At 47.3% G+C, this 24,811-nt stretch overlaps 1 protein-coding gene and 1 long non-coding RNA gene across 2 annotated transcripts in view; one reads left to right on the forward strand and one right to left on the reverse strand.

Moving 5' to 3' along the window:
- Positions 1 to 4,246: 4,246 nt before the first annotated feature.
- Positions 4,247 to 23,184, forward strand: LOC117075017. Its single transcript, XR_004433812.1, has 3 exons — positions 4,247 to 4,470; positions 14,803 to 14,921; positions 23,098 to 23,184. It is a non-coding gene; the product is annotated as an uncharacterized LOC117075017 (long non-coding RNA).
- The window catches only part of GPA33 (glycoprotein A33), a 39,853-nt gene continuing 19,581 nt past the window's right edge, over positions 4,540 to 24,811 (reverse strand). The window contains exons 3-7 of the mRNA XM_033197020.1: positions 23,167 to 23,383; positions 17,488 to 17,643; positions 7,416 to 7,535; positions 6,675 to 6,807; positions 4,540 to 6,175 (exon numbers count right to left, since the gene is read on the reverse strand). Of these exons, the coding sequence (XP_033052911.1) occupies positions 6,043 to 6,175; positions 6,675 to 6,807; positions 7,416 to 7,535; positions 17,488 to 17,643; positions 23,167 to 23,383 (759 nt within the window). The 3' untranslated portion in view covers positions 4,540 to 6,042. The remainder of the gene's footprint in view (positions 6,176 to 6,674; positions 6,808 to 7,415; positions 7,536 to 17,487; positions 17,644 to 23,166; positions 23,384 to 24,811) is intronic.

The raw sequence follows: 24,811 nt of genomic DNA on the forward strand, positions 1-24,811 counted from the left end.
TTGGAATGTTTTAAAATATTTTATTAACTCAAAATAGGGAGAGAAAAGGGAATTGTAACTGCAAAAACTCAAAACAAAACATAGAACAACAAATGGAAAAATAGTTGACTTTTAAAAACCTTATCAATAATTAAGAATAAATGACTTAAATCCTTCAATTTAAAAGGCAGAGATTGTCAGAATGGATTTTTAACACAAAGATCCACTTTAAATATCATAACAGAGATAGGTTGAATATAAAATAATGAAAAAAGTACCATAAAGACAATAGGCATAAAAACGTCGTCACATTAATTTACCAGAGATCAATAGGATTATTTCTCCATTGACAAAAGCCAATTCAGTAGGAAGACATGGCTATTTTAAATGTGTGTGCCCAATAACAGAGCTTCAAAATAAATTCATCAAAACTGATAGAAATTTAAAAACCAATATCATTTATAATAGTATCAAAAATATAAAACTTTTAAATTTAACAAAATATTTGCAAAACCTTTACAGCGAAAGCTAAAAATTACATCTGAGAGAAATGAAAGAGACCTAATTAATAGAAAAGATATGTCATTTTCATAAATTTGAATACTCAATATTGTCAGTTTTCCCCAACTTGATCTATTGATTGAATGCAATCCCAATCAAAATCGTAAGCATGTATTTTATAAATGTAAAAGCTGATTCTTAAATTTATGTGGAAAAGTGAAGGATCTAGGCTCGTCAAAACAATCTTAAATAATCAAGAGGACTCTACAATGAAAAATGAAAAATGCACTTATCAAGACAGTGCAGTATTGGCAAAAAGATAGACAAGCGGATCAATGGATAGTTTTTTAACTGTGGTGAGTAGGTCTCTGTAGAAATGAGTGCCCACATTAAGGCTGACTGACTGTGATACTTAGTTCTAACAGATTTAGCACCAAGATTTAACATCACTTGTATTTTCACAAGGGTTGTTAATGTTTTGAAAGTGATCTGGTTACAAAGGCCCATTGGTTTTCAAAGTTCCATTGGTTTTATGTGGTCTTCCTCTAATCCTAACTTTCCTGTATGTCCTATGAGTTTTAGCATGTGATTTTGAAGAATGCAAGTTTTTCAGAAATGCATATATATTGTTATGCCTGAGATGCCTGTATTATAAGGAACAACTGCCATATACAAATTTTACAAATTTAAAACAAAAAAACCTTAACTGTCTCCACTCCCACATGTCCCCCATTCCATCATCCTGTTCATACACTGGATCAAGAGAAAATGTTTTCAAGTAGAAAGAGCAAGGTCTTCAGAATTAGACAGAATTGAGTCTGATCTTCACTCCATTACCTACTAGTAATACTGCCTCCAATGAGTTTCTGCTTCTGAGCCTCAGTTTCCTCATCTGTAAAATGGAGAGGGTATGTGGAACTTAGGAAGAGGCAACTGTGACAGAAGCCAATAGCCAGTTTTTTTCTTCCTGAGCACATATAATAAGGTCACAAGTTTGCATTTCCTTGCCTTCCCTGCACAATGTGGGGCCTTGTGACTAGTGCTGGCCAATGGCATGTGGGCACAATCAGGGTGGTCACTTCTGGATCAAGTCTGAGGAAGCATTTGCACCTTTGCTGTGCTCTCCTTCCTCTCTGCTGGCTGACTGCAGACAATTTCCAGGCCCTTGAGGATAGAAGACCCACTAATGTAAACAGTTGGAGATAAACAGAAGACTGGGCCCCTGAGTCTGTCTCAAAAGCTGTTACCTGTGTGAGAAAGAAACTTCTATTGTATTTGAGCCATTATAGCTTTTTAGTCCACTTTTATAGCAGTTTAGCTCATCTTACTTGAAACAAAAAATTTACTCAACAACATGGAAATCAGGGAAATTAAGATTGCCTTTAGAGATAAATTTTAAAATCCTAGATCCAAGCAGAAATATTCAGTATCCCCTCAAGAGCAAAGACCGGTTCCCAGACCTAACAGAGTTATTTGGAGCTGGAGGAAAGTTTTAGCAAATATAAAGGTAGTGTATGCATGAGAAAAAAGGTTGTAGGAAGGGATGACACGGTGAGCTGAGGAAGTGCAGACAAAGGACCATCACAGACAGAAACCAGGCTGGGTCTTCCTGGAAACCTACCTGAGGAGAGGCAGTCTCGGTGAGCAAACTCAATAGCCAAGCGTCCCCAGAGAGGCCCTCCCCATTGGACCAGACTTACCAATAGGATCACTTCTGCAGATGCCCTGGGCCCCAAGCCAGAATATCCAGGGATGGGGCCAAGACCAGAGAATGTTCCAGAATTTCCACAGGGGATATGACACCTACTTATACAGACTGCCATCAAGGATGAAAGCTCCTTGATGGTAGCCGACTTCTCTTGTTCTGATTCCATGCCCAGTAAGAAACTGAGGGCATAGTGCCCACGGTGTGAGATGCCCTGGGTCAGGTGGACAGAAAGGCTGGTCTACTTGACAGCTATAAATAGCAAATTGACATTCTGTGTTGATCCAAATTGCTTAAATTCACTGTGTCTCAGCTTCCTCATCTGTAAAATGGGAATAATAATAGCACTTATCTCATAGTGTGAAGATTATGAGATGTTCTATGGAAAAGGCCTAGAACAGTGTCTGGCCCAGAGCAAGTGCTGCTGCTATAAGCATGGCACATCAGGCACTGTGAGCTTGGTTAATGTGGCTCTGCATTTGAGAGCTGAGGTCCTGTCACTGTGTCACAAAAGCAGCTTCAGAACAAGACTTTTTGGGAGGGAGAGCATTAGGACAGATATCTAATGCATGTGGGGCTTAAAACCTAGATAACAGGTTGAGAGGTGCGCCGTGGCACATAGATACCTATGTAACAAACCTGCATGTCCTGCACGTGTATCCCAGAACTTAAAGTAAAATTAAAAATAAATAAATAAATAACAAGACCCTGAAGAGTGGCTACTTAACCAACCTGTATATTAGTTCCTGGGTTCCTCTCTGGGCAGCCAGAGTCCCTCCTTAGGTGACAACATGAACACCTAACATTGGCATATGCCCAAGTATTTGAAACTGCGAGTGGGATTATACGAAAAAAACTGCCTCAAGTGCCCAATAAGGGTTTAGTACACAATCTTCCTTCAATTAATGGGTAGCCTTTGTCTCTCTTCTAAAACACCACAAAGTCTTTGAACCAGCAGCTGGAAACCATAATTTGGGAAGGGATGCCTGACATTCTAAGGAGACTGTATTGCTGGAGTAATTTTGATTGTAGAAGAACCTACAACAGTCTAATTCCCAGAGTCTGTGGACTGAAATAAATTCAGCAGGAAACCATAGTCTTACTGAGTGATAATGTGATTTGACATTCAAGTAACAGAAACCTCCATTGGAGAACAGAAGAAATGTCAGCACAAGCCCTTTTCCACTTGTAAAACTCCTCATTTTTCTTCAAGATGCAGCCCAAATTCAACCTCCTCTCTGAAGCTTTCCTGAACTCCCTTAGGCTGAGTTACTCAGGCCCTCCTCTGTGTTCCTATAGCTCCTTCTCTTGCTCATATCATTATGTTTCTATGTCTGTGACCTCCATTAGATTTTAGCTCCTCCTGAATAATAGTGTCTTAGTGACTTTTATATATACTCTGCAACCAGCACCCTGCTTGGCATGAAGTAGATGCTCACAAAATATTTGTTGTTGAATTAATGCAGTGGGTCTCGATTTCCCTCCTTTTCTTCCCTAAGCCTGAAGCTAAGGTAGGTGAACCTTCAGAGTCCTTTGAGGGGCAGAGAGAAGTCAAGTCAAACCTGGGGGAAGATGGCTGCCTCCACTTCCGTGGCTCCCTCAAGAATATGCATGTGGAACCTTGCACTGTGAGGATTAGAAGGCACCTCAGAGTATCTAGAGAGCTAGGAGATATCCATATCCTTGGGCAAGATACTGTGATACCAAATGTTATTCATTTAACAAACCTTTGTCAAGGGTCAACACATGAGAGGCCATAAGGAAGCTACAGTTCCTATCCTCACAAATCTTACAGGGCGAGGCAGAGACAGAACTGTATACAGGTGTAATAGGCACACAGTACTGTGTGACAAGTGCTGGGACAGGAGGGAGCACAGGAAAGGACACCAAGGAACAGACCTTGAATGTCTCTCAGGAGAGTCAATGTCAAAGCCAAAAGCTGACAGTGGAGCCAAATTGCTTTGGAGGAGGAAGCGTCACAGTTCTCTCTGACAGAACAAGAGGACTACCCCGCCCCTTTCTAGGAGGGGCATCATAGGGAGCAGCACTGGCTAGAGCATCTCCACCATCTTCTGTCAAGCATGTGGACTGACGCCCAGGCCTCCTGGGGTCCTGACACCGCAGGCTCCTGGAATATACCTCCACTAGCAGACAGGAATCTGTCCTATTCCCAGCAGCCACTAGAGGCACTGTCTGACCCTACTGCGGCCACAAGCAGAGGGACCCCAGGATTCTCAACTCCGTTACCTTGTCTCGCCTCCCCTAGGAAGCAGAAGAGTGCTATGGTGAGTAGAGATGACCCATGAGACCCAAGCTTTATCTTGCTGCAAACAAAATCTACATTAAAAAAGAAATAAGAATTTCCACCCACATTTTATTATTACTGAAAGCATTTGGAATGAAGCAAAGGATTTAACTATATATATAAAAATATACATTTTTTTAAAAATCGCAAGTAGACAATAGATTTATGGAATTATTTTTCTGATCATCCAGAAAAGACAGCAATAGTAAACTGCAGTTGGGCAAGACCAGCCACTGGGCCATGAGACCTGAGCAGCCCTAATGCTGCCTGAGCTCTCAAGAGTAGAAGAAATGCTCGACAAACAGAGGGAGGCTGTGGGAGGGCATCAGGACAGCCCCACCAGAAAACCAGAGCCCGAGTGGGCTAGGCAGGGCCAGCGCTGAGGTATCAGGATGCAGGAACAACCAGGAACCCCGTGTGGTTTGGGGAGACATGCCAATTATTCTGGCTTGGAGAGGAATTACCAAGACACAAGAACTCAGACCATCTGCAAGCAAGTTCCCTTGTGTGTGTTCACTTTAAATCAATTCATATTTAACTCACTGAATGAATATGTGGGTTTGGGTGGGAGTCATCCTTGTGTCTAAAATCGTCTCAGGGAGACCAAAGAAGGGAAGGCCCAACCGATCAAAGCAGTTTCCCCAATTAAGCTTAAGTGCCCACTAGGATGGGCGCTGGCTGCTGGAGCTTCAGGGAAGGCAAAAGCCATGAGGCCCAGGCCCTGCCTCAAGGAACTGGCACTCTAATGCAGCGAGAGGCACTCGCTCAGAGGACTGTGTCTTGTGGCCCATGATTGGATGTGGGACAAAGTAACAGGATTGTTTCCACATATGTGGACAATTAGGATAGGGTTAGAGAAATCCTTGTGATCTGAGATGGGCCTGGAGGGACAGGTAGGATATTGACATGCAGAGATGGAAAGTGTGTGGGCAAAAGCTCCCCAGGGCCCGTGCAGCAGGAGTGGGAGGTGGCCTTCCCAGGAGGGTTTGGAACATACTGGCAGCTATGGGAAGTAAGGCAGGAAAGGGAGTGGGAGCTGGAGGCCAGGCCAATGCAGGGTCCCAAGCATACTCACTTATTCTTTTATTCACTCAACAAAAATGTGTGGAATGCAAACCCTCTGCCCAGTGCCCTTCCAGGTGCTGGGCACACAGGTGAGCAGGGCAGCCCCCACCACCCGAGGCTGGCATCGCCTCCCTGGAGAGTTCTGAGCGGGAGTGTCCCATGCTCAGTGCTGTGCTTCCAGGAGCTCCTGCCAACTACAAGGGAAGTAGAGGCTGCAGCCTGGTCTCCAATGAGGGCCAGGCCCTGCACCAGGTGTCACAGCCGGGAGGGGTTACTTCACAGGACAGCGAGGTCAGCAGGGTCAGTCACAGGGACCCCCTTACCAGGCCAGCCATGTTCTCCACAGCTGACACTGGGGAAGAAATGTCCCCATCAATGTCTGGGATGGAGGGACAGTAGAACAGGGCTTAGAGAGGAGAAGGGAGGCCCGGAAGTGGGAGAATGAACCCCTAACCCTTCCTCCGCCGCCCTCTGCTGCCGCCCCCAGTCACTGGCTGAGGTGGTCTGGGGATTCATGCCCCATGCTCCTCTGCTCTTCTTGCCTGTCGTCGTCGTCCTCCTCCCTCTCTCTGGAAAGTTCTCTCAGCTGCTCTGGCGGCTCCTCATAGGCTGCCCGATTCCTGTAGGACAGCAGGGGACAGAGGGGAAGGATTTGCTCTCAGGTGGAACCACAAGGGAGCTGGTCCTCATGAGCAGCCTCCAGACCTCCTCCCCACCCACCAGCTGCAGAGGACACTGGGCTGAAAAGCTGGGCTGAGAGTAAAGGTGCCACACACTTGTTCCATGCATGAGCTGAGGGGGTTACAGGAACAGGCTGGCTCTACCAGCCCAGGAGGAACTGGCCCCGTGACAGGGGCTCCAGGCCACACTTGGCTCTAGTCATGCCGCAGGAAGCCCTGCCCTGAGCTCCTAGACTGGAAAACCACAGGCCTGGGAGGCAGGTCCTGGGGCTGCAATGCACATTTTATGGGTTGGGCAGGTCATTGTTTTGTCAGCACAAAGTGGGGATGATATACTGCACAAAATGGGGGCTGCAAGTAGAAGAGGCTGTGAGGAATTGGGATGCATATTTCCAGTCTCCCCAGACCCTTCCTACAGGCTACCAGCCCAGACACTCACGGCCTTGCATCCTCCTTGTCTTCGGTGCTGTCCTTCCCCTGGCAGCAGCAGCAGTAGATGATGATGCCAATGATAATGAGGGCTGCAACCACGCCCACCGCAATGCCCACATACAGGGCCACGTTCATGGAGGCTGCAAGAGAACAGAGCAGCTGCACTAGCTAAGCTTCTAAGCTAGCTCCGGGCCTCCTCCCAGCCAGGGGAGCAGCAGCTGCCGGCTTCTGGTAACACTCCATGAAAGGCGTGGTCTTGGAGGAATGTGACCAGCTATGGCCCAGGAATACTCTTCAGGATGGAGGTGCAGACAGAGACATATAGACCACTTCACATCTTAACACTCTCCGGGCTACCCTGGCTCTGCAAAAGTCCTCAGGTGTCAGCCCAGCCAGCTCGTTAAGCTAGACGTGATGTCTCACCCCAGAAGGACGTGGTCCAGACTCTGCGGCAGCTGCCCTGGGTACTTCCTTCATGCCCACTGAGTGACTTCTAGGCAGGTGGGACTGACGAAGCCTCTCAGTCCTAGAAGTCAGTCCTAGGTTCCACTTCCAAACACCAGTGGAACTGGACCGGCCTCAGAGTGAGAGGTGCCTGGCACAGAGTCCATCCTGCCTAGGTCACCACAGCTACCCTGCAGGTGCGTGGCCCTGGAGAGGCTCCCCTATTCCTCCTCACGGTGGTCTCTGGACCACCACCAGTGATCCTGTGGCCTTTGTCAGCCCTTCCTCCCCAAACTGCTCTTACGAGATCTGACGGCCACTGTGATGTTGCAGAACTGGATCCCCGCCTCATTGCTGGAGGTACAGATGTAGTAACCCGATGTGTCTGTGGAGATATTCTTCAGGGAGACAGGCTGGCCTGAGGCTGCAGGGGAAGAAGAGTCAGGGTGAAGAGAGGCACCACAGTGGAGTGGAGACAGCCAGGAACGGGAGGTCTGGACTTTTAGGGAGGCACAAACTCTGCCACTGAGCTTCTCCAGGCCAGACCCCCATCTCCACCTCCAGGGCTGCAGGATGATTAAACCAGGCAGGGCCCACAATGTGAAGTGCTTAGAATTCACTCAGGCACCCTGGGTTTGACACCTGGCTCTGCCACTTATTAATTTGTCTTTAGCAAGTAACTCAGCTTCATTCAACCTCCATTTCCTCAACTAAAATCAGAAACAATCGTACCTGCCTCACAGGGTACTTGCGAGCATAAAATGAGGTACTAATAATAAATATAAGCCCACAACAGAATACCTAATATGTAGTAAGTGCTCAGGAAACATAATACACAGTAGGTATTACATGAAAATGCTTTCTAATCAGAAGATATTATTACTTTGGAAATCAAAAGCTCTGATCTCTGGATTTCTGCCATGAGAGAAGTGTGTGGGGTGTGTGTGTATGTTATGTGCTGTGTGTGGTGTGTCAGTGTGTGTGTGTGGTGTGTCAGTGTTTGTGTGGTGTGTCAGTGGTGTGCAGTGTGTGTGTGCTTTGCTCTATGAGAGTAGTGTGTGTATGGTATGTGGTGTGTGTGAAATATGTGTAGTGTGTGTGTATAGTCTGTGTGTGGTGGGAGTATGTGTGTGGTGTGTGTATGTGGCATAAGGAGTGTGTGTGATGGGAGTGTGATGTGTGGTGTGCGCGGTGTGTGTGATGGGAATGTGATGTGTGATGTGTGTGTGTGATGGGAGTGTGATGTGTGGTGTGTGTGTAGTGTGTGTAATGCGATTGTGATGTGTGGTGTGTGTGGTGTGTGATGGGAGTGTGATGTGTGGTGTGTGTATAGTGTGTGTGATGGGAGTGTGGTGTGTGTGTGTGTATAGTGTGTGCGATGTGTGGTGTGTATAGTGTGTGTGGTGGGAGTGTGATGTGTGGTGTGTATAGTGGTGTGGTGGGAGTGTGATGTGTGGTGTGTATAGTGTGTGTGGTGGGAGTGTGATGTGGGTGTGTGTATAGTGTGTGTGGGGGAGTGTGATGTGTGGTGTGTATAGTGTGTGTGGGGGAGTGTGATATGTAGTGTGTGTATAGTGTGTGTGGTGGGAGTGTGATATGTAGTGTGTATAGTGTGTGTGGTGGGAATGTGATGTGTGGTGTGTGTATAGTGTGTGTGGTGGAGTGTGATGTGTGGTGTGTGTATAGTGTGTGGTGGGAGTGTGATATGTAGTGTGTATAGTGTGTGTGGTGGGAGTGTGATGTGTGGTGTGTGTATAGTGTGTGCGATGTGTGGTGTGTATAGTGTGTGTGGTGGGAGTGTGATGTGTGTGGTGTGCGTATGGTGTGTGTGTGTGTGGTGTGTCAGTGTTTGTGTGGTGTGTCAGTGGTGTGCAGTGTGTGTGTGCTTTGCTCTATGAGAGTAGTGTGTGTATGGTATGTGGTGTGTGTGAAATATGTGTAGTGTGTGTGTATAGTCTGTGTGTGGTGGGAGTATGTGTGTGGTGTGTGTATGTGGCATAAGGAGTGTGTGTGATGGGAGTGTGATGTGTGGTGTGCGCGGTGTGTGTGATGGGAATGTGATGTGTGATGTGTGGTGTGTGATGGGAGTGTGATGTGTGGTGTGTGTGTAGTGTGTGTAATGCGATTGTGATGTGTGGTGTGTGTGGTGTGTGATGGGAGTGTGATGTGTGGTGTGTGTATAGTGTGTGTGATGGGAGTGTGGTGTGTGTATAGTGTGTGCGATGTGTGGTGTGTATAGTGTGTGTGGTGGGAGTGTGATGTGTGGTGTGTATAGTGTGTGTGGTGGGAGTGTGATGTGTGGTGTGTATAGTGTGTGTGGTGGGAGTGTGATGTGTGGTGTGTGTATAGTGTGTGTGGTGGGAGTGTGATGTGTGGTGTGTATAGTGTGTGTGGTGGGAGTGTGATATGTAGTGTGTGTATAGTGTGTGTGGTGGGAGTGTGATATGTAGTGTGTATAGTGTGTGGTGGGAATGTGATGTGTGGTGTGTGTATAGTGTGTGATGGGAGTGTGATGTGTGGTGTGTATAGTGTGTGGTGGGAGTGTGATATGTAGTGTGTATAGTGTGTGTGGTGGGAGTGTGATGTGTGGTGTGTGTATAGTGTGTGCGATGTGTGGTGTGTATAGTGTGTGTGGTGGGAGTGTGATATGTAGTGTGTATAGTGTGTGTGGTGGGAGTGTGATATGTGGTGTGTATAGTGTGTGTGGTGGGAGTGTGATGTGTGGTGTGTATAGTGTGTGTGGTGGGAGTGTGATGTGTGGTGTGCATCGTGTGTGTGGTGGGAGTGTGATGTGTGGTGTGTATAGTGTGTGTGGTGGGAATGTGATGTGTGGTGTGTGTATAGTGTGTGATGGGAGTGTGATGTGTGGTGTGTGTATAGTGTGTGCGATGTGTGGTGTGTATAGTGTGTGTGGTGGGAGTGTGATATGTGGTGTGTATAGTGTGTGTGGTGGGAGTGTGATGTGTGGTGTGTATAGTGTGTGTGGTGGGAGTGTGATGTGTGGTGTGTGTATGTGGCATAAGAAGTGTGTGTGGTATGAGATGTGTATGTGGTGAGTGGGTGGTGTATGGTGTGCTGTGCACTATGAGAGTGGTGTGTGTGTGTAGTGTGTGGTGTATGTATAAGGAGTCTGTGTGCTGTGTGTGTGTAATGTGTGTTGTGTGTGTTTCTGGGGTGTGTGTGGTAGAGGGGTGGTGAATGTGGTGTGTGGTATGTGAATGTGTGTAGAGTGTGGGAGGTATATGTGTGGTGTGGGGACAGTGTGTGTGGTGTGTGTAGTGCGTATGTATAGAGTGTGTAGTGTCTGGTGTGTGTAGGGTGTCGTGTGTGTGATGTGTGTGGTGTGTGTAGTGTGTGTGGTACGGTGGGTGTGTGATGTGTCTGGTGTGTGGTGTGTGTGTGGTGTGTGTGATGTGTGTGGTGTGCGTATGGTGTGTGTGTGTGGTGTATGGTGTTCTGGGGTGTCTAGGTAGTATATGTGTGTGGTATGGGGGCAGTGTGTGTGTTGTGTATAGTGTATGGTATGTGGGGGTGTGTGTATGGTGTATGTAGCATGTGTGATGCATGTGGTGTGTGTGATGAGTGTGTGATATGTGTGGTGCGTGTAATGTGTATGGTGCATATGGTGTATGTTGTGTGTGGTGTGTGGCATGTGTAGTGTGTGTGGTGCATGTGATGTGGTATGTGGCAGCATGTGCAGTGTGTGGTGTGTGATGTGTGTTGTGTTTAGTGTGTGTGGTGTGTGATGTGTGTGTGGTGTGTGTAGTGTGTGTGGTGTGTGATGTGTGTGTGTGGTGTGTGTAGTGTGTGGTGTGTGATGTGTGTGGTATGTGGTGTGTTTAGTGTGTGTGGTGCATGATGTGTGTGTGTGGTGTGTGTAGTGTGTGTGGTGTGTGATGTGTTGGTGTGGTGTGTGTGGTGTGTTTAGTGTGTGTGGTGTGTAATGTGTGCGGTGTGTAATGTGTGTGGTGTGTGTGTGGCGTGTATAGTGTGTGTGGTGTGTGATGTGTGTAGTGTGTGGTGGCGTGTGTAGTGTGTGTGGTGTGCGGTGAGTGTGTGATGTATGGTGTGTGGTGCGTGTAATGTGTGTGGTGTGTGTGGTGAGTGTGTGATGTGTGGTGTGTGTTGCGTGTGTGGTATGGGGGGTGCTGAATGTGTGTGCTGTTGGGGTGGGACAAAGGCAGACTGTCTAGACTCTTCCTCTGCATCTGCCGCCACTTGAGCAAGCCGTTTAACTTCTTTGAGCTCTAGGCTTCTGGAAAGTGGGAGTGAAAACACCTGATCCTCCGGAATCCAAGAGAATGGACCAGAATGTCTCATGGAAGACCTTTCCCCTCAATCTATCATCCTATGAATTTCTTCATCTTGAAAGCAAGAGCTTTGTGCTTGGGCATATGTATATGTCCTACCATCCAAGATGCTTTGTTATAACGGCTGTTTTGAGAGGAGTTGGAGACCTGCATCCTCTAATTTTGCTGCAGAGCCAGGCTTGCCTGATCCCTACTGCCACCAGGTGGTTACACGCCATTCCTAGGAGACGCTCTAAATTGTAAATACGATCCTGTCACTGCTGTGTTCAGACATTTCAGGGGCTGCCCGTAATCCTCAGTAACAAGTCTAAGCTTCAGGTCACAGATCTGGCCCTGTCAATCATACCAACTTTGTCTCTTGCCACTTGGTGCTAGGTGCAAAACCAGGGGAGCAGCCCTCTCTCCTCCCCATCGTCACTTTCTTGCAAGATTGCATCTCAAGATTTTCCTTCTCCAGATGTGCTGCTCAGTACACATCCTCAAATGTGATGTCCTCTCATCCTTCCAGCAACCCTCAATATTTCAATCTTCAATTCACGGAGTTAACTGGAGGCTTAAAGAAGTTAAGTGAAGTGCTCAAGGTCACAAAATTAAGAAATGATAAAACAGGAACAAAAATCCTGTTTCAGGTCTAGAACTCCCTGGAGCCATTGCTAATTTTCTTTTTAAAATTTGTGGCCTAGCACAGTGGCTCACGCCTGTAATCCCAGCACTTTGGGAGGCCGAGGTGGGCAGATCACTTGAGGTCAGGAGTTCAGGACCAGCCTGGCCAACACAGTGAAACCCCGTCTCTACTAAAAATATAAAAATTAGCCAGGCATGGTGGTGCGTGCCTCTAGTCCCAGCTACTTGGGAGGCTGAGGCAAAAGAATCGCTTGAAGCTGGGAGGTGGAGGTTACAGTGAGCTGAGATCACACCACTGCACTCCAGCCTGGGCAACAAAGCAAGATTCCATCTCAAAAAAATAAAAAAAAAATAAAATTTTGTATTATGAAAGTAATGTATGCTCCTTATAATAATTTATAAATGATATAAAACTATTATTTCAATTCAGTTCAATACAGAAAATCTTTAGCTGCTGATCACAGCTATAAACGAGATGAAGAGGGTCCCTGTCCTCTTGCTGTTTCCAGTCTCCCAAAAAGACAGACATGAAACGATGGTGGTTACAGTTCAAGATGGAGGTACCATCTGAGCTTATGGCAAGGGGTTTTAATCTCATCCAAAGGGCCAAGGAAAGCCTCTTTAAAGAAGAGAGAACAAATAAAAATCACTCATAATTCCATCACCTAGAAATAACACTTTGATTTGGTGCTATTTTCTTTCAAGTCTTTTCGCTTGTACTTTCTTCAAATTATTCCCTTGAACCCCAGGACACTACTCTCTGGATGCTCATTCTTCATAAAATGTGCCCCCTTCTATCCTAGAATTCCACGCCTCAGTATGTTTTCTGGAACATTGTTTACATGTGATATTAATATGCGGCATGGAGGGGTCCCTAAAAGAGCAATAGGAATCACTGAGTTAGGGTTAAGTAAGCTTTCTAAGGGCAGCACTTTCACAGTTCCTACAATGCTGTTGAGCACTGGGAACCTCTGACAGCGGGGTATGGTATTCATGCTCTCATTTTCCAAATGAATTGGATTTGTTATTTTTAAGAGGCATCTTGAAGGAACACACTTTAGGAAATGCTCTTTGGTCTTGGGCATGCTTAGGAGGTCTAGAGCTCGTAACAGATCCCCACCATTTTAGAGTGTGAAGCTCAGACTCTGGGTTTAGTGTAGGCAGCACACTGCAGACAGTCAGGACCTTTTTAGTTGTCAGACTGCAGGTTTGAGCTCTAGGTCTTGTTGAGGGTGGGGAACATGGGGTTTCCTAGTCCAATGAGTCAGCGCTATCCTCCCCCAGTTCCCTGATGCAAACGGTGTGCATTGGAAGCTGCTGGGATGAACCAGTGCAGGTCTTGTGCCACAGGACCTTCTTTGATTCTGAGTTGGGGTTCCCAAGCCCCTTTCCCTTCGAAACCGGACGAGTAATTTCCGAAATCCGGAGAAAACTAATGTTTCCGCTGCAGTGGCGACACCTTGTGGTCAGAAAGCGGAATGCACAGGACGGTCACACGCTTCCCACCTTCCCCAGCTCCAGCTGTGGTGAGATTCCCCTTAAGAGAACCTCCGGTCTCACCAAGACGCTAATATCACGTTGACAAGATCTAACTTTTCTGCATCCCCCCACAACCCCTACCCAATCCCACAGCTTGTCGGCAAGCCTTTGCTGCCACCTCTGTCTCACACAGGACCCTCACGATCCTCCCGGGACTGGTCCCCACCCTTCGCAACCTCCTCCCCTTAAGTGCTCCAGGCCCCAGAACTACCCCCTCCCCGACTTCCTTGATATCCAAATTCCTGTTTCTTCAGCGCATGAAACTCAGCTTCCTGGGACACAGCTTACAAAGTCTGTTCAGAGCTATTACACGTGGGATCTCCTCTCATCCTCTTCACAGCTTTTGGGGAATCCCAGTGTTTTTCAAAGGGCAGCAGTAAGGGTCAGAGAGGCTGAGTGACTCACAGCTCCAAAGTGGAGAAGTCAGGACTTAAATCCTTGTTTCCTGATTCTAGATTTCCTGTTCTTTTCACTGCTAGCTTGTTTCCACGGAGGGTTTAGTCAAAAGAACCAATCTCTAATGTTGGAAATTGTCTTCAGATGTAGGAGGGCAGAGGTACCCTCCTCTGCAAATCATCCATGGTGGACCGAAATGTTTTAAAAGCCAGAAATAATTTGGGCTGACCCACAGAGGAAGAAGAATTAGCAGACTCTCTTTTTTAAAATTTATTTTTTGTCTGTTTGTTTGTTTTGTTTTTTTAAGACAAGATCTGGCTCTAGTGCCCAGGCTGCAGTGGTACCATCTCGGCTCACTGCAACCTCTGCCTTCCAGGCCCAAGGATCTTCCCACCTCAGCCTCCCAGGTACCTGGGACTACAGGCATACACCACCATGCCAGGCTAATTTTTGTATTTTTGTATTTTTGGTAGAGACAGGGTTTCATGTTGCCCAGGCTGGTCTCGAACTCCTGTACTCAAGCGATCCACCCACCTCACCTTCTCAAAGTGCTGGGATTATAGGCATGAGCCACTGCACCTGGCCAGAATTGGCAGAGTCTCCAAGGCTCTGCGAAGCGGGGTGGAAACAAAGGCTTTGAGAACTCTGCCCTCACCCCACAATGTCTCCAGATGCAAGGGCGTGTTGTTATGGACATTAACCATATTCTTTTCTGTCACCCCCAGGTCCCCATTCTGACTCAGCAAATCTTAACTAGAGACAGGATAAAGCTTTCACAAATTAAAGACGCAATTCTCTTTTCACCTCCTTTCCTGTCCTCAGGATTCTCCCCTTTGGATAATGAAAGAGCTAAGTTTTGGCTTCTAACAACCAGAGGAGTCTCCCGGTGGAGGCAGGAGAGAACTGCAGCTGCGGTGTCCCTTTGTGAGGCTCCTCAGAAGGTACCTGTGGCTTACAGGGCAAAGACTAACCTCCCTAGTGTGACGCACAGGCTCTTTGTGATTTCTCATCACTGTGTTTCTTAACAAGAATATCTCCCACCATTCCTACACCTACACATGCAATCTGCCCCTCAGCCACACCAGACAGTCATGATTCCTTCCTTTTCTCCATGCCAAGCCTCCTCATCCTTGAGGACCCAACTCAGACAACAGCTAATAATACTTAGCATTAAATGAGTGCTTACTACCTACCAGGCACTGGTCTCCGTGCTTTACATCTACTTTTATTTAAACTTCACAACCCTATGAAGTAAACACTAGCATTGTGCCCATTTCACAAACATAGAACCTAAGGCACAAAGAAGCTGAGTCACTTGTCAAGGTCATACAGCTAACAAGTGTCCGAGCCAGGAGTCAAGCGCATGGCATGCTCTTAACCACTGTCGACTCCAATACCCACTCCTTGGAGAACCCTTCTTTGATCTTATGCATCTTCTGTGTTACATCACCACTGGGTATAAAGCTATTATAGCATTTGCCACCTGTAACCTTCAGCTTTGGGTGCTCCTATACACACTTTGCTGGAAAGAAGAGCAGACACTACCAGTGTCCACAGCAGACCTACCATGACCATGACTGGAGTCACTAGGCTATTCACAGACCAGAGAGAGGAGGCCCCGGGGCCCCGGGAGAGCTGCCCATGACTGGAGTCACTAGGCTATTCACAGACCAGAGAGAGGAGGCCCCGGGGCCCCGGGAGAGCTGCCAGGTGGTTTCAACAAAAATTCCAGACATACTCGATAAAAAGTTGCCAACCGGAAATACGTAAACACAACTGGAAGCTTGTTGAAAATCTACGTTACACTGACCTATTTTAAGTTAGGTCCAGTGGATTCTACTAACTTTTTTAAGAAGTCGATTTGCCCCCAAACGAGTGATAAAACTCATCCTGGATTGAGTGCACCCCCAGTGTGTGCATCTGTTCGGCTGGGCTTATCCAGGACACCAGATATTCTTCCCCCAGTCCTCACCCCCACCCCTGGGCACCTCATCTTCTCAGAAGAGCTGTGTGCCCCGCTGGCTTTGCTGTCCACCTCTGGCCTCCTTTTCCACCTACACTCAACTGAAAGACCTCCCAGAAGCGAAATCTGCTTGACACCTTTCAGGCCTTGTCTTTCTTTTTAAAAAATATTTTATTTTATTTTATTTTGAGACAGGGTCTTGCTCTGTCACCAAGGCTGGAGTGCAGTGGTGTGATTATGGCTCACTGCAGCCTCGACCTCCAGGGCTCAAGTGATCCTCCCACCTCAGCCTTCTGAGTAGCTGGGACTAAAGGGTGAGTCCTGCCACACCCAGCTAATTTTTTAAAAAATTTTTGTAGAGACAGGAGTCTCACAATGTTGCCCAGGCTGGTCTTGAACTCCTAGCCTCATGTGATCCTCCTGCCTCAGCCTCCCAAAGTGCTGGGATTACAGGCATGAGCCACTGCACCCAGCAAGCCTTGTCTTTCTTGATCCTCAGGAGCAGGGGTGGGCACTAGGCACCCTGGGACTCCACCAGGGTACTTCCACACCCATTGGTTCCGGATGTGGAAAGGACGGTAGGATTTTTATATAGCTCTTTCTTTTTTTTTTTTTTCAGTTAGTTTCCTGACTGAAAGGTCAAATACCAAGCTGCCCAGTACAAAACTGGTCTCCTGGCAACTATAGCTGAATCCACCATCGCCTCCCCTAAGGACCCTTACAGCAATATGGTGCTGTAGTTGGGTGGAGCCATTAAAGGGTGGTGTGTTTGGGGCAGTGGGGGTCCGTGACCGCTGAGATGGACCCGCCTGGATAAGGAATGGGAAAGTTAAATTTCCCACCTTTTGGTGGAGCTGCTGAGTTAGACTTGGGGTCTCAAATGTATACTTCAGGACACAATCAAATTAAAATCCCACCCATGCTTTCACACAAAGTGCATATCAGGGCAGGTTCATCCAAGAGAACTGAGGAATGCGGAACAAAGAAAACAAGTTAACATTTACCACGGCTTCCACTACATGCTTTACATGACTCATTTTTGTTTCTTGCCAGAACCTATGAGGTAGGTATTATTATAAGAAACCAGTGCTGGCCGGGCGCGGTGGCTCACACCTGTAATCTCAGCACTTTGGGAGGCTGAGGCGGGTGGATCACCTGAGGTCAGGAGTCACCAGCCTGGCCAACATGGTGAAATCCTGTCTCTACTAAAAATACAAAAAATTAGCCAGGCATAGTGGTGGGCACCTGTAATCCTAGCTACTTGGCAGGCTGAGGCAGGAGAATCGCTTGAACCTGGGAGGAGGAGGTTGCAGTGAGCCAAGATCATGCCAACTGCACTCCAGCCTGGGCAACCGGGCAAGATTTCGTCTAAAAACAAGAAACCAGTGTTTAGAGAAGTGGGGATATGGGGATAGGGGTGGGGTAGGGAAGCAAGCGGCCTTCAGGGGGCTCTGACTGGTCAACCCAAGTTGCAGCCCCTAGCCAATCAGCTGCACGTGCTGCACCTTGACGTGGGTAGCCCGCCTTCCCCACTGCCCCCTTACCTGGCTGGGCTAGGGGCTGTTCCTGATTCAGGATGTTGTACCTCTTCCAGCTGTACTGAGGGGTTGGTGAGCCCTCCTTTGATTGGCAGGTCAGCTGGATGTCGTTCCCAATGATGGTCTCTCCCTTGATGCCGCACTCTGGTTTGGAGGGTGGCACTATGTGGAGGAGAGATGAAAGAGAAGGCATGAGGCAGGTGGGGCTTGGTGACAGCCACCCGCCCCCCTCCCACCCCACCCCCACGCACACATACTGCCTTGTTTGTTCACAGGCAGAAAACTCCGTAGTTGAGTAGTGAGATGGAACGCTGTAAAACCAGTTTACCCCAATATGCCCTCAGTGGTCTGTCACCATCACAGAAGAGTGGTACATATGCTGGGAAGCATCATGTGCCTGCAGTAGCTTTCCAAGGCATGGTTTCATGTGTGCTCTAGTTTACAGTCCTGGGATTTTAAAGATAGTGGAACATGGCTGTTAGAAAGATGGGGATGTTCCAGCCAGGCGAGGTGGCTCACACCTGTAATACTAGAACTTTGGGAGGCCGAGGTAGGTGGATCCCCTGAGGTCAGGAGTTCGAGACCAGCCTGGTCAACATGGTGAAACCCCATCTCTACTAAAAATACAAAACATTAGCTGGCCATGGTGGCACGCACCTATAATCCCAGTTACTCAGGAGGCTGAAGCAGGAGAATTGCTTGAATCTGGTAGATGGAGGTTGCAGTGAGCTGAGATCATGCCATAGCACTCCAGCTTGGACAACAAGAGCAAAATTCCATCTCAAAAAAAAGAAAAGAAAAGAAAAAAGATAAAGAAAGAAAGATGGGGACATTGAGGCCCAGAGAGGACACTTGCTCATGGATCCTGGCAGAGCTGGGACTAGAACACAGCTCTTCTAACTCCAGATCCTGTGCACTCTCCACCAGCCTATATGAGCTCCTTCTGCCACTGATTCATCTGTGCCATTTTGGGAAAATCCTCAATTCCCCTCGACCTCAGTGTTCCATTCTATAAAATTAGTGGACAACAAACCTGTTCTGTACTGGGCCAGGTGGCAATATTTTAGGCCTTGCAGACTACATATTGCCTTTGTTGCTGCTACTTTTTCTCTTTAAATAGTATGTTAGAAATGTAAAAACAGTCTGTGGGCTGGATTTGGTCCTAGTTTGTCTACCCGTGGACTAAGTGATCTCTGAAGCCTTCCACTCTAACTTCTTAGTAATGTTCTCTTTGGGTTCGGCACCATCCTCCTCCTGTGCTTTGCTGATAACGGGCAGTTGCCATGAGCACAGGATGACGGGAGGACCCACAGGCAGTGGTAAAGTTATGTGCAGGGTGAAGGATGAGGACTGAGGGAACTCGAGCAGGCAGAGAGCGCAGAGATAGGAGAGGGAAGCCCATAGACTGGAGGTTACCCAGAACGGCAGCCACCCTCATCTCACAACCCCAACTCAATTCCCTGGATTTCTGGGAAGCTTAACCCTACACCTTTCACTCAGCATTGTCAAGATACCATTGTGGAGCTGGGTTCATTCTACAAACCTCACTGGGTGCCTACTGTGTGTCTGACAGTGCTGGGCACTTGGAGGACACAGTGAGTGGGTCAAGGAATGTAGTGGGGGCAAAAGACAAGTAGCTGAACAATGACCAGGCAGGAGGCAAGGCTGCTGGGGCGGATAAGGCCTAAACACAGTCCCAATCTCAAGATCAGCTGTGGCCTAAAGGAAGCATGACAGGAAACAAGGCCAGTGGTGGAGGTGGGAGTGGTGGTCGGAGAAAGAGGTGATGGTACTCCAGGTAGAGCGAAGAGCATGTGCAAAGGCTCAGAGGCAAGAAGCAGCATGAAGCACGCTTGAGACTTCAGGTTGTGTCCTTGGAGGTGAGAAGGGGAGGACACAGTGGAGAGGGTTGCTTCTGGAATCCCTAGGTGGCAAGCCTGTCCCCTCTGCGTCTTTCTTTTCACATCCCCTTGGACGACTTGCTTGCCCAATGAACAGTGCTGCCCACTCTATAATCCAGGTGCATGGTCACTGAGCATCAGGAGTGCATTCTGATCTCAGCCCCATCCGGCAGCTGCTGAGAGAAACCCTTCCACACACACCACTCCCCTCTAGCCCAGCAGCCACAGTATTTCCTCTTGGAAACAGCCAGGCTATTGCTGGGTGTGCCCAGTATCTTCTGCTGCCATAGTGAGGGCTGGCCAGGTGTGGGGCGAGCATGAGGGAAATTAGAGACCCTCCCTGATTGTCACTTTCCCTTGAATGGTTCCTAAACATAAGAGGTCCCAAGTTCAAGGCCAGGCCTCATTTATCCTGGACCAGACCCTGGGACTGGAGCAGTGTGGGGAGGGGGAGGCTGCGGCCTAAGGACCACTTTTACCAGCAGCCAACAAGCAGGTCCCCAGGGAACAAGAGAAAGTGAACACCACTTCCCAGAGGACCCCTAGGTTGGGCTTGCTGAGCCAAGCTTTCTCTCTTGAGCTTTTCAGCGGTGCGGGAGTATCCCTCTCCACGCATCCAAACCATTCAGCCTTTTCCCAGGAGTGCCTTGAATAGGAAGCAAAGGCTTTATTCCACAACTGGAGAGCGGGCAAAACACCAGTCCCACCTGAGGAGTCCCAGGTGTCCCCAAAGTCACACCAAGTGTGCATGACTGACAGTAGAGCCTTTCTACAACCGGGTTTGGTTGGGATAAAATACAAAAAAGGAAGAAGTAACTGACGCCTACTGGCATCTACAGAGCACTCAAAGGCATCTGAATGCATCCAAAAACTGTTACGGCTTTGCTGAAACCACCATTTGCTAAGGGAAAACTGCTGAAAGCAAATCCTTAATTTTCTCCAGAGGCAGAGGTACAGACAATGGCAAAGAAGTGACCAGCCACTCCCAGAGAGATCAACCTTAGGGCGGAATGTGTCAGTTCTCAGCCCCTAAACCCTCTGGCCTCACCCGGGAACCGCTGCTCACTAAGCAGATCCCTCCCTCACTAAGGTCTGTCCAGATCCCTCACTAAGGTCTCTCTCCTCAGCCTTCCACCATGGAAAACAGGTAGGACCTCCGATCAAACAGATCTTTAACAGATCAAATCGTCCTTCCACACATGTGGGGACCGTGAGACTACGGGGGACTCGGTGCAGTCTCAGTCTTACCTCCCCAGCAGAATGCAGATGTTACCTGAATATTTACTAGAGGAGCAGTGATAGGGAGAGAGGGGAAAGGGAACCAGTCCGGTGCCAAGGCCTCTCCGAGGCCTGCGACCCGCTACAGACATCAGGGGGCGCCAGAGGCCGGGGAGACCGCCGATCTCGCTCGGCGGCACCGGGTCCCGGGTCCCAGAGCCCCAGTTTTCCCAGCTGAGACCGAGACTGAGACCACACGTGCTGCCCCGAGGCGCGGGCTGAGGGGCTGCCCGGCTCAGAGCTTCCTGCTCACCTCGGTTTACTGAGATCATCCAGCCCGAGTGGGCCGGCTGCCTTAAAATAGCCTAGCTGCAAAGCCATTAGGAAAGAAAACGTGTGTGTGTGTTTATATATGTTTTAATTTAAGTATGTTTATATGTATATAATTTAAACTTGTTTATTAGAGTGCATTAAAAAATGGGCTGTCTCTTCTCTATGTTTTTTGTTTGCTTGCCTGCTTGCTCGCTTGTTTGTTTTGAGGCCGGCCGGTCTCTGTCAGCCAGGTGGGAGAGCAGTGGCTGGATCACAGCTCATTGCAGCCTCGACCTCCCCAACTCAAGAAATCCTCCACCTCAATTTTTTTTATTTTTATTTTTTGTAGAAAGGAGGTCTGGCTATGTTGCTCAGGCTGATCTCTGCCTCGGCCTCCTAAAGTGCTGGGATTACAGGTGTGAGCCACCGCACCCGACCCTTCTGTTTTAAAAAAGTAAAACATTGGTTTCACCGAGTTCCATAATCTCAGGTTAAATTTGTATCTTTCTGGCTCTGGTTGGGAGTCAGGGGATCAGCATTTACATAATGCTTATGTGGAGGATTTCGGGGAAGTGTGCATTAATACTTCCATTGCCCAAAGGAAATGAGAGCTCTTTAAGAGACCCGTAACATACATATGTACATGTGTGTATGGGGGGTGTCTATTGTAGTATTGTTCATACAAAAAAAAGTTAACGGCCTGAATATTCATCAGTATGGAACACTTGAATAAATCATGGTACCTCCACGGTGATGGAATGTATGCTGTTAATCAGTAGATCTGCATGTGCCCGTCTGGATAAATGTGCATGAAACATGGCTAGAAAGAAAAAACGCAGTGATCTTTATAATATGATTCCTTTTTTTTTTTTTTTTTTGTGAGACAGAGTCTCGCTCTGTTGCCCAGGCTGGAATGCAGTGGCCGGATCTCAGCTCACTGCAAGCTCCGCCTCCCGGGTTTACGCCATTCTCCTGCCTCAGCCTCCCGAGCAGCTGGGACTATAGGCGCCCGCCACCTCGCCCAGCTAGTTTTTTGTATTATTAGTAGAGATGGGGTTTCACCGGGTTAGCCAGGATGGTCTCGATCTCCTGACCTTGTGATCCACCCGTCTTGGCCTCCCAAAGTGCTGGGATTACAGGCTTGAGCCACCGCACCCGGCCTGATTCCATTTTTTTAAAGGAAAGAAAGGAAAAGAAAAAAGTATGCAAGAATGTGTGTGTGTTGAAAGGACATGAGGAAAATATGGAATATCTACCTGTGTTGCCATTGGCTACCTCTCTAGGGGGTAGGGTGGAAGGAGATCTTAGTTATTCTTTATACAATGCTAGTTTGCACAGTTGTATAGTTTGACTCACTATAATGCTTTCAAAATGTCAGGCAACCACTGACATTGTATGGCAATTAAAATATCTTAATTATTAATTAAACTAAATTTTAAAATAAATTTAATTTAAATTAAACATATTAATTAAAAATAAAATGCAATCAAGTATGTAAAAGGAAGAAGGAAAAAAGATCTTTGTTTTGGTTTAAAGCATTGCTACCTCTCAGCAGTGGTGCCATTTCTTATATTGGACATAGACTAAGTGCTCATTAAATAACAGTTATTTTCCAATAACAATTTGACTTTGAGTCAGTTGCTTCCTTTCTCTGGGCCTCATCTACAAAATGAGGATATTAAAGTAGATGATCTTTCAGATCCTTCCCAAACTATAAATTCCAATAATAAGTCATTCCTATGAAAAGAATGTTATCTTGGGACACATTTCAAAGGGAGTAGAACCTGATTGATGGAGTATGTGTTGAGGGATGGGGTGAGCAGATGGTGGCATGAAGAATTTCTGCTGGGTAGCCAAAGTTATGGCAGGGAAAGATATAAGAGAATCACGATGTGAATCCAATTAAGGCACAATGAGTCTTTGCAATAGGATTTAAGATTTCCCTTTATCTTTGTAATAAGTATGGCATGAAAAAGAGGAGTTGGTGTGGGGGAAAGGCCACTGACAGAGCAAGGGACCACTCCAAATCAGCCTTCTCTGTCGTCGAGAACCGTTGGCCATTGGTGGAGAACTCAGAATAGTGTTTAGTTGCAAAGGGAGGAACGGTCCCTCTGCTGGAGACAGCCTGGACGAGGGGAGGAATCTTAGCTCCTTGTTGCTGCCTCTGGCTTTGTCTCATCACCAGGGCTCTTCTCCCTGTGCTGCTACCACCCCACCCTCTTCCTGCAACTCCTGAAAGACTGGAGACACTCACCGAGGACCAAGAGGCGGACGCGTGACTTGGTGGTGCCGTCCAGGTCTGACATCAGCGAGACGGAGCACTCGTAGGTGCCGTTGTCAGCCATGGTCAGCTGATCGATGGTGATGGAAGCATCGGACTGCTCAACATTGCTGGATATGTTCACCCGATTCTTATAAAGCTCACCATAGATGTAGTCTTTGTTTGAAAACTGCCAGATGACCACCCTTTCCTGGGAGAGAGAAGAAATGGCACTAGGTCTTCACCCAAAGGCCCTTACCTGGTGCTTCCAGCCTGCCCTGACTACCCTCATCCCCCAGTTTCCAGGACCCAGAAGCACAGACACGTCAACCCCTCAGAACAAATAGCTCGCATACATGCTACTAATTTGTGAATTTCTTTTATTATATATATATTTTTAAATTTATTTTTAAAATGAAAATATTGAAAGAAGTTAGGCAGTTCATACCGCAGTACACATGTGGGTAAATGGGTCCATCCGGAATCCCAGCGCTTTCATCTCTTGTAATCTCCAGCATCTCTCTTATCCATTCCATTTTCTCCATAGCCTATCCTCATTCATTCAGTCTACCAGTATTTACTGAGCACTTCCATGTACCAAGCGTCTTGCTGGGCAGCCAGCCTTGGCTGCCAAACCCACTTTATTTACTTGACTCTTGCCTTTGGAATGTACTGATTGATTGATAAACTCATCATTTATCAAATTGTATGTGGTAATGGCTAAAATCACAGACTTTCAAGCCAGACTGCTTCAATTCAAATCCCCATTCTACCATGTACTAATCGGATGACCTTGAGCAAAATGCTTGACCTGTGATTCTGTTAACTCTTCTACAAAATGGAGATGATGACAATAACACCTGCCTCACAGGACTGCAGTGAGAATTAAAGTAGTAGTATCTACAAAGCAGACAGGGCATTGTGCGACATGTTAAGTTTCTAGACGTGCTAGCCATATTATAACTGAGCATCTACTAGGTGTCTGACATTCAAAGATGATAATTCACCAATTCTGCACTCAAAGAGTAATGGAAGTGATAGGCAACCAAATGTTACAACATCTTATGATTATCTCTAGGACCCCAGAAGAAAGTATCACTTCCAGACTGAGAAGTCAGGGGAGGCCTCCTCAGAGAGGTGACAGTTGCCTTGAATCCTAAAAACAACTAAGAATTTAGCCAGGCAAAGGGCTGGGGTATTGGGAGAGTAAGTGTTGGAGTAGGGTTGGGCATTTCAGGCAAAGGAAGAACCACAGAGGAAGAACTAGATGTGGGAAGCAACATATCAACCCCAGTCGTTCAGTATGAATGGAAGTAGGTGTGTGAGTGAGGGACTGGTGAGAGGATGAGCTTGGGCAGGTAGCAATAAAGATTATAGCTGCTATTTATTGAGTGTATGCTATATGCTAGGTACTAGTCTATGCACTTGGTGTATATTATCTCATGGAATCTTCACAACACCCGCGAAGTAGGTATATGATTATACTCATTTTACAAATGAGGAAGCCAAGGCACCAAGAAGTTAAATGCCTCCCCCAAGTTCACATGTTTAAGTAAATGACAGGGCTGAGGTTTAAACCGGGCATTCTGGCTCCAGAGCCTGAAGTCCGGAGATTCTACAATGCCAGGTGTCAGACACC

Source organism: Trachypithecus francoisi, unplaced genomic scaffold, assembly GCF_009764315.1.
Source record: "Trachypithecus francoisi isolate TF-2019V2 unplaced genomic scaffold, Tfra_2.0 Lachesis_group5, whole genome shotgun sequence".
Taxonomy (NCBI): Eukaryota; Metazoa; Chordata; class Mammalia; order Primates; family Cercopithecidae; genus Trachypithecus; species Trachypithecus francoisi.